Raw genomic sequence first — 10,604 nt, forward strand, 5'->3', positions numbered from 1 at the left:
GTATGAGCACATAGGATGTCTTATGACCAAAACCCATCATTACCTCCCTCTAACAGACTGGGGTGTGGCATCTCCATCCATATAACAGCTTATAAGGCAGATCGCCAATGCTGGAATGAAAGCTATTGTTATAGGATAACTTTGCAAGTGGTAGGTAGGAGTCCCAACTCCCACTAAAGTCAATAACATAGACACTCAACATATCCTCGAGAGTCTGCATGGTCCGCTCACTCTGGCCATCTATCTGCGGATGGTAGGCTGTACTGAAGTGCATTCGAGTCTCCGGTTCCTCGTGGAACCTCTGCCAGAAACAGGAGGTGAACTGAACATCACGGTCTCAGACAATAGAGACTGGAACCCTATGGTGTGCAACGATCTCGTGGATATATAAGTTGGCTAGCTTCTCGGCCGATGAACTCTACCTTATTGCTAAAAACTGGGCGCTCTTGGTCAATCGATCCACGATGTCCCAAATAGCATCGAAGCCCCTCGTCGTCCTCGGAAGCTTGGTGCTGAAATCCATCGTGATCTATTCCCACTTCCACATGGGAATCTCCAAGGGTTGTAGCTGACCATGCGGCCTCTGTTGATCGGCCTTGACCATCCGGCAGGTAAAGCACCTCTCAACGTACCATGCAATCTCCCTCTTCATGCCTGGCCACCAATAGCTCAAAAATAAATCTCGGTACATTTTGGTGGTCCCAGGGTGAATAGAGAAGCGAGACATATGAGCCTCCTCCAACATAGTTTGTTTGACCCCACCAGACATCGGAACCCAAACCCAACCATAGCGGGTCAATAGCCCCCGGCTATCCTGAATGAACCCGGTGTTCTCACCCCTAATCCTCTCAAGATTCCAATTCTCTTGATGCATACCCTCAACTTGGGCTTCTCTGATCAAACTCATAAGTGGAGAATCCACCGATATTCTCATGCATGTCACTAGAGTCAAATGCCCAGTTGAATTGCGACTCAGAGCATCCGCAACCATGTTCGCTTTACCGGGTGGTAAAGGATCTCACAATCATAGTCCTTGACTACATCCAGCCACCTGCACTGTCTAATGTTCAGGTTTGGCTTATCCATGATGTGCCTCAGGCTCTTGTGGTCCGCGTATACGGTACATCGAACCACATAGAGGTAATGTCTCCAAATATTGAGAGCGAATACCACCGCTCCCAAATCCAAATCATGAGTAGGGTATCTCGTATCGTGCGGCTTCAACTGCCGTGATGCGTAGGCTATCACCCGTCCTCTCTGTATAAGGATAGTTCCCAGTCTAGTGATGGATGCATCACAGAATACAACAAAATCCTTAACTCCCTCCGAGAGAGTCAATACTGGAGCCTTGCATAGTCGCTGTCAGAGGGTCTCAAACGCCCTCTGCTCCTCAGGGGCCCACCGAAATTCCACCCCCTTCCTCGTCAGATGAGTATGGGGTACTGCAATCTTGTAGAAATACTATATGAATCTTCAGTAGTACCCAACCAATCCTAAGAAACTCCTGATATATGAGGGGGATTTCGGAACCTCCCACTGCATAACCGCCTCGATTTTCGCCGGATCGACCAAAATCCCCTCCTGGTTAACGAGGTGTCCAAGCAAATGAACCTCTCGTAACCAAAACTCACACTTCAAGAACTTGGCATACAACCATTCTCACCATAAAACTCCTAATAATTCCCGTAGATGCTCTTCATCCTGCTCTAGGGTCTTGGAGTACAACAAGATATCGTCTATGAATACAATGACAGAGCGATCGAGCATTGGTCTGCATACCCAATTTTACAGGTCCATAAATACTGTTGGTGCATTGGTGAGCGCAAACATCATCACCACGAACTCATAATGTCCATAACAAGTCCGGAACACGGTCTTCTCCACGTCCTCCTCCCTAAACCTGACTTGATGGTACCCGGACCTGAAGTTTATCTTGGAGAACCATGATGCTCCATGCAACTGATCAAAGAGATCATTTATCCTCGGGAGTGGATAACGGTTCTTCACCGTTAACTTGTTCAACTCCCGGTAATCAATGCACATACGGTGTGAACCATCCTTCTTCCTGACGAAGAGGATCAGCGTTTCCCACGGAGAACTGCTCGGACAGATGAACTGCTTGCCCAACAGTTCCTGCAGCTGTGATGAAAACTCTTGCATCTCTGGTGGTGCCAAACGGCAAACGGTACGACGCCTTGGCAATAGGGGCTGCACTTGACACTAGGTCGATCCTAAACTCGATCTGCTTCTCTGGAGGCACTCTTGGTAACTCCTCCGGGAACACATCAACAAAATTCTCTGGAGGCACTCTTGGTAACATACCAGCAACCACATCTGGTGCTGCCCTGGTCTCCTCTACTGTGAGCTGGAAGGTGTGTCCCTGAGCTCTTGGGGGATCCGCTCTACCCTGCCTCCCGTTAGTAATCCTCCATGTAGCCGATGCAGGAACCAACACCAGCTTGGCAGCCAGTAAAGGACATCGGGCCTTTAGATGGCCCACCTGCTCACAATGGTAACAAATTCGGCCACCAGGAGCTGGAGTTTGCTGCTTGTAATCCCTGGAAAGATGGCCCTGCTTGCCAAATTTGTGGCACCAGCTCACTGATCGGCAAACCCTCGAATGAGCCTTTCCGCACTTCTACAAGTGCGGCTATACTGTCCCGCCGACCTGGAATCAGCTGTCTTAGACCGCTTTGGTGTCGACTGTGACTATGCCAGGGGTTGCCTCTGCTCTCTCAGCTGCAACTCAATCTCAAGCTCCGCCGTCTAGCGGCCTATTGTAATTCCAGCAAGGTATCACATCACTGGGTAGCAACAAACTGCCGAATGTAATTCTTGTGCATGCTCAGATAATGTGTCATCTGATTCGGCTCAAAGGCAAACACCGGGTAAAATATCGCCCTCTTTGTGAACATACGGGTGATCTTTGTCACCGTCTCACTGTCATGCCTCAACTCCAAAAATTCCTGATCTAATCGTTCCTGCTCGACCTGTGGAATGTAACGAGCACGAAACATATCCCTAAACTACTCCTAAGCAACTACACCTCTCTGGTCATCCGAATACGACCCAGTCATCAACCTCCACCAGTCCTTTGCCTCGTACCTCAGCAAGTTTAGGTCGCATCTGTCCTTTTGGTCAGTAGGACATGAACACGTGAAGAAACATCCCTCCACGTCAAACATCCACCTCATGGATTTGATCGGATCTCTGAGCCCCATAAAATGTTGCGGGATTCGTGTTATCGAAGTTTTCATACTGACTCGCCGAGTCTATGCATACACTAAGCAACGAGAAAACCTTTCCCAACTCATCGAGTTCATGCAATCCATTTCTTGTCCAGATGATTTTAAGCTACTCCAAAGCTCCAATTGGTAGATCTAGCCTCCTAGGGCCTAGTTACCACGTAAAGTTACAAACTTTACGTGCATGCAAGGTCTTAAGAGCCAAACTAGGCTAAAGAAGAAGTTTAAGGCAAGGAGAAGGCCATAGCTTTACAAAGACTAGAACTTTGTGACGACAAGGGGATAAAGGAGTCCACTTATGAAGTTACCACCGTAGATCTTTCCCTAATTCTGGAAATACTATAATAATACACTAGAAAGGGTCCTACACCCATACATGAAGAGATCTATCTAAGGGAGTGCCAAGGTAACGACTTGTTACCTTTAAAGTAATGCTAAGAGGGTGTAGAATTTGGATCCACAATTTCTCCCTGCTCCAAGCTCCTTGGACTTTAAGCTATTCTCACCAAAATCCATTTTCCATGCTTAATAACACACAAATATGGAGGTAAATATGATTTAGGATTTCTGAGCTCAAGGGGGCTATAAGGGAGGCTAATGACCCTTTAAATATGGTGCAAAACCCTGAAAATTAAGGTTTCATCCTCTAGCTCCAACTCGTCAACTTGTATTCTTCAACTCGTTGAGTTGGTCACTTAAGATACGCGACCAAGTTCGTTCCTACTCGACGAGTCAGGGCATCCAACTCGTCTAGTAGACCTTTCAAAATGAATATAAGGATGAAAATGTTATACTTGAGAGTCGGGGTGTTATAGAACATAACTCGAACATTATTTCCATGTTGTAAGCAACCTTGCAGCTTTACGTTGGTTTATTTGTATCAGTTGTAATACCTAAGAATATTTTTATAAATGTATTATATAAATGATATGAAATAATTGAGACCATATTTTTATAAATTGGACCAAGAAAATGTTTTAAAAACCATAGTTTGAAAGATCAGGTGTTATAGTTTGCATCTTATTTCAAGTTCCCACTTTCCCATTTAGACCACAAGGTTTCTACACTTTGCAAAATAAATACCATGCCATTCACTAGCAACTCACACTTATGAAGTTTACATTTCTAATGCCTAACATAACCATAACATTTCTAGTTCTAAGTTAGTTGTATCAAATTCAACACAAGTTTCTTTAGTTGACGATTTTGGTCCAAATGTCCTATTTCTTCACACAAAAGTTTCTATCCATATTTGAAACTTACAAGCTCTCCCTCTAGCCTATAAGAATAATTAGTCCTTTTATAAATAGACTGTTTAGATAGATGTAATGTTCCACCCAATCTTGTCACTATTGGCCCCTTTAATACTACAATCATAGTTTTCCTACAATAGATCTTTTTAATAAATAATGAATTGAAATCTAAAATCCTCCATCTTGCATTTACTCAATACATTTTTGTGAATTTTGATATTTTTTAATCATATTTTATTAACTTATTTATTTTTAAATAAAGTTTTTAAATATTTCTAAAGATTTTTGTCCTCGAAACTGGATGTTATAGACAATTAAGCTTAAAGCTTTGGTATGCACTTTGCAAACATGTATAAATACATAATAGATATGAGTTTTTATCTACCATATAAAATTCTAATGTTCGTAGAGTAAATGATAGAATGCTATTGGTTGTGGAGTAGTAATCATATGAAATGTTTATGAACATCAACTTCCACATCTGTATAACTATATTAGGTTAAAACTCATAAAACCACGGTTGATAATTTTAAATAGAACTAAAATTTTGGATGTATAATAAAATAAGATATCATTAGTTTAAAAAAAATCATGAATTGTGATATTGTATTTTTTATTAACTTTGTAATTTGTAATTATTTAATAAGTATGTAAGTCAAACTATTTAATAAAAGTCATGAGTTTGTATAATGCAATATATATTTGAGTAAAAAGAAATAAACACAAAAAATCATCGAAATTGAATTGCTATAAAAGAAACAAAACATTTTAGTAATGTAATTAACATAAAAAAATACAATATATAATAATAAATTAATTAATTAATATGATGGTTGAAGTGTGGTTTACTAAAAGTGACTAAAAGATGCTATAAAAACGTTTGTTATAAATTTCTAAAAACTTTCTTATAAACAACATGAAAGTTTTATTCGTGAATCTACCATATTTATCTAAAATTAATAATTTTAGTCCCTCTCTACTTTCAACTCTGAATAAGACAACATACAATTGACTATGTGAAAAAAATAAGATCTTTGAGAAACAAACCAATATTGGATAACGATTGTCTTTGACTCTTATTAATAGTCATTGCAAAACATATGACCAAAGGAAACTCTCTTCTTTGCAATTTGAAGGGATTTTTTTTTCTGATAGACTTGACATTTTTGAAATAAAAGTCCGGTTTTCAATATTAGTTACAGATATTATACATGCCTTAATAACACGTTTGCTAAATTGTGCATAAATACAATAAATGGCAAAAATGGAAGTAAACATCTAATTCCTACATGTATCAGAAAAATCATGGGATTAAAGCACAAAATGGCAATATACTTTCATTTTGATGTCCAATATAGCATTTTACATAAATTGTCCATGATTAAATAAAACCACATAGATGGTAAATATCATAAAGTAATGCATACATTTTACATAAATTATCCATGATTAAATAAAACCACATAGATGGTAAATATCATAAAGTAATGCATAAATGAGAAAAATAAAATAACAGTATGTAAGTAAATTACTATTTCCTACATAAAAGTATGTGTAAATTGAGTGGATATAATAAAGTAATGCATTTGCAATTTAGATATTATAGTTAATATCTTAAAAATTAGAAGTTGTATCAAAACAATAATGGGTTAAAAGCACAAAATGGTAATCTACTTTCATTTTGATGTCGAAGTATTGTACTTTGTACTTTTCAATTAAATATAATAGAAATATCATAAAATCAAAAGTATGTTGCTATTCCTTGATAGTGTTAGTTTATTAAAAAAAAAAAAGAAATTCCGAACATACTTTTTTTGTATTACATAATATTCATTTTCAATTATAATATAATTTACTTCGAAGATTTTTATAAATTTCACATTTATCTTCTTTTTACATAATATTCATTTTCAATTATAATATATATAGTCTAGTAGTGTTCGACAAAAAGATGTGATGTAAGAGAAAGATTGTAGTAAAATTTTGAAAATCTAGAAAATAAATTAAGTTAGGGATTATTGTTTAAGAACATTGTAATCAACATATCAAACAAAACAACGTATTATGGTGGGTTTGGGTACCTAAGTTTATATACACTTAAGGGTATATTCACTTTTCTATATATATATATATATATATATATATATATATATATATATATATATATATATATATATATATATATATATATATATATATATATATATATATATAACAGATTTAAGACAAACATTATGTATTCTTTTACAAGTTTATGCCCATATATGGCACAAAAGAGATTTTAATGTATTAAAAGGCTGGACACCAAACCATCAAAGTATCTATTTTGAAAAGATTTTCTCATAATTCATAAAGTAGATGTCCTAAGACTTTGTTCGACTAATTATAAAAAGTTTCTTTGTCCAACTGGTGTTAGCGATTGACTTTTGGTCTACTTCTCCAAAGAAAGTGATCTTAGATTTGTTTCATCAATTTGTTACTCTTCAAAACATACAAAACATAAACTAAAGCGTATTATCAAAACTGACACCTAATAATTATAAAACATTTTATTTATGTTTTGATAAAAATCTATTGAAATTATACAGAAATTTCACTCATTGCCACTTGCTAGTGGAGATACTCCCTCCTTTCACACTTCCTCACAACCTGCTATAAGTACCCCACCGTATAAGATTCAAGCACCAACACACCCAAACACACACACACACACAACAATGGCACAACGTCACACTCCATTGACCTTCACCGTCCGGAGATGTGTACCGGAGCTAATCCGACCAGCGAAACCTACACCTCGAGAACTGAAGCTTCTCTCGGACATTGATGATCAGGAAGGGCTTCGGTTTCAGATCCCGGTGATCCAATTTTATCGTTCGGATCCAAAAATGAGAAATAAGAATCCGGCGAGTGTGATCAGGGAGGCTCTGGCCAAAGTTCTAGTTTTCTACTATCCGTTTGCTGGCCGGCTGAAGGAAGGCCCGGCGAGGAAATTGATGGTGGATTGCACCGGCGAGGGTGTGTTGTTTATCGAGGCGGAGGCGGATGTTACGCTGAAGCAATTCGGAGATGCACTTCAGCCGCCGTTTCCTTGCTTGGAAGAGCTCCTTTATGATGTTCCTGGATATGGTGGAGTTCTCGATTCACCATTACTGTTGATTCAGGTGATAATTTATGACAAATTTTAAATTTCAGTTGCAAATTATTTTTGAACATATTTATAGGCTTCTGATTTCTTAATACAAATTTTAATCATAATGAGATAAACAAATATTCATCCATGCATTTTCGATCGATTTTTTTCTATATTGATTGGAGATTATATGTTGGCCACAATAATTTACGAAAATTATATTTGTTTGATTCAGTAAGGTTACGATCACCTTCTAGTGAAAAGGTATCGTCCGTTTCATAACATACAAGTATACAACTTTTGATTTAATATTTAATAATTTTCTTTTTCTATTAATAAATAAATACTTGATTAACAACACAAATGTTTTAAAACTAATATACCATTATAATTTGGTTATGGTCCTTGGTATTATCCTTTAAATATGTAAATCAAGATTGACACGTTTTTTTAAAACCTTACTTTTATTCACTAACATAAAAAAAATGTTTCATCATTTTAAATAGGAAGGTATTCAAATTTTCCAACCAAATAAAAACAAATTACTGAATTTACAAAACATTAAAACTTACTGTTTCATTTCTAAAAATAATGAGAAAGAAAAATTATGTACTAACCAGATGAAATTAACTACTTAATTAATAACAAAATGTAGCAATAATATATTCGTGTGCTTAAATACAAAAAACTTGTGATGGATTTCATATTTTAATCATCCATCCACTCAAATCTAAATTTTCCATCGAGTGATCTTGACTGGTGCCAATTGATCATAAAGGTAATTACACGATTAGAACCACGAAATTTCCCACATGCCCATGTTTTAAAAGGGTTTCATTTAACACAACGTTTTCTTTTCTTTTTATATCCATTAATAGGTGTTTAAAATTTTAATTGGACCTACCTATTTAAATATTGTATATTTTGTAATTAACTTTTTTAATATTCAACTTACTTGAAAGCATTTTAGCAAATCGAAGTTACCTTTCATAATTAAATTTCTTATCATTAAATAACTTTTTTCATAAACCTATATATATCTAACAATTAGTAAGAAAAAATATTTGACACATTAGTTTATAGAATATATGGATGAGAGAAATTTTAACATGAGATAGTTATGTACATATAAACAAACCCATGACTATAGGTACTCTTAACAAACCTTTTTTTGGTCTAAGCATTGATACAAAATTGTTAGGTTCTATAAAACTGTACTATTTTTTCTGCAATTATTTGAACTTTAATAGTTTATATTAGGGAGGGTTTAGCTTGTTAGGTTACAAACTGGGCCACCCCATCACTGTAATGGACCAAAATAGGACAAAAGCAGTACTTTTATGTGGGGTAAAATTGGCATCAAATATGCCCCTACTTACAATCTTATATTGTATAGTAATCATTCGCATCCACCTAATTTTTTTTTCTTTCTTTTTCACATAGGTGACACGATTATTATTCGCATCCACCTAATTTTTTTTCTTTCTTTTTTATATAGGTGACACGATTATTATGTGGGGGTTTTATCTTCGCTCTACGACTAAACCACACCATGAGCGATGCACCAGGACTCGTACAATTTATGACCGCATTAGGCGAAATGGCACAGGGTGCATCAGCACCCTCCATATTGCCTGTGTGGCAAAGGGACTTGCTTTTCGCAAGAGACCCACCACGAGTGACATGCACTCATCAAGAGTATGAAGAAGTGGAAGACACCAAGGGTACAATCATCCCACTAGATGACATGGCACATAAGTCATTCTTTTTCGGACCTGCTGAGGTGGCAGCTTTACGTAGATTCGTCCCATCACACCTAAAAAAATGTTCCACCTTTGAAGTCCTAACCGCTTGCCTCTGGCGTTGTCGTACCATCGCCCTGAACCCTGATCCTGAAGAGGAAATGCGAATTATATGCATAGTCAACGCACGCGCTAAATTCAACCCGCCACTTCCAACCGGATACTACGGAAACGGATTCGCGTTTCCGGTCGCCATTTCCAGTGCGGGAGATCTATCAAAAAAACCGTTAGGGCACGCGTTAGAGCTTGTGATGAAGGCTAAATCTGATGTCAATGAAGAGTACATGAGATCTATCGCTGATTTAATGGTTATAAAAAACCGACCCCACTTTACAGTTGTTCGAGCGTACCTTGTATCCGATGTGACACGCGCTGGATTCGATGTGGTTGACTTTGGGTGGGGGAAGGCGGCTTATGGTGGGCCTGCTAAAGGTGGAGTGGGTGCCATACCTGGTGTTGCAAGTTTTTATATACCGTTTACAAACCATAAGGGCGAATCTGGAATTGTGGTGCCTGTGGTTTTACCAAGTGCGGCAATGAAGATATTTGTTCACGAGTTAGATAACATGTTGGCGCAAGACACCAACGGTCAAGGACAGGAAGAACACAAGTTATTTGCTTTTTCCCGTTTATAAATTCAGCTTGACTACGCAACATGCCTTTAAGAGAAATTTTGGTTGAAACATGTTCTAGAAAGTGTATATGTATAATTAAGTGGTTGTATGGTTCTCTATATTTTCATGTGTTGTATGGTTTTGTTTCTAAATAATCAATCGAAATGTTATCTTTAGTTAAAAAGTCTATATCCTCCAAAACATGATCGTTATTTCGTTGAATATTATTTTTAGTTATATAACCTTCCGTTACAAACCAATGAAACAAGACAAAAGGAGAAAATGTGTAACACAAACTTGACCAATTCAAGTATGACCACAAGTTTGAACTTTGAAGTCACTAAGACGTAATGAGCCTAATTATATGTAATCTAGGATATGGAAGTTAGACTAATTATGTAAATAACAAGACAATATATGATAAACCAAAAGCCACCAAATCAAATGCTGAAATGCTATCGAAAACCTATAAAGCAATCACTTAGCAAAAAATGTTGGTTGCCCGATGAAATGGAGAATTGTGTTTGGTTCAACTAAATTCCAATAGCGACAACCGC

At 37.1% G+C, this 10,604-nt stretch overlaps 1 protein-coding gene across 1 annotated transcript; it reads left to right on the forward strand.

Annotated features, from left to right (window-relative positions):
* The first annotated feature begins 7,137 nt into the window (after nt 1-7,137).
* Nucleotides 7,138-10,231, forward strand: LOC145035271 (benzyl alcohol O-benzoyltransferase-like). Its single transcript, XM_078983844.1, has 2 exons — nt 7,138-7,662; nt 9,130-10,231. Exons 1-2 carry the CDS (start codon nt 7,216-7,218, stop codon nt 10,066-10,068), a joined length of 1,386 nt encoding a protein of 461 aa, XP_078839970.1. The 5' UTR covers nt 7,138-7,215; the 3' UTR covers nt 10,069-10,231.
* The last annotated feature ends 373 nt before the right edge of the window (nt 10,232-10,604 follow it).

Source organism: Lactuca saligna, chromosome 1 (genome assembly GCF_052625555.1).
Source record: "Lactuca saligna cultivar CGN05327 chromosome 1, ASM5262555v1, whole genome shotgun sequence".
Classification (NCBI taxonomy): Eukaryota; Viridiplantae; Streptophyta; class Magnoliopsida; order Asterales; family Asteraceae; genus Lactuca; species Lactuca saligna.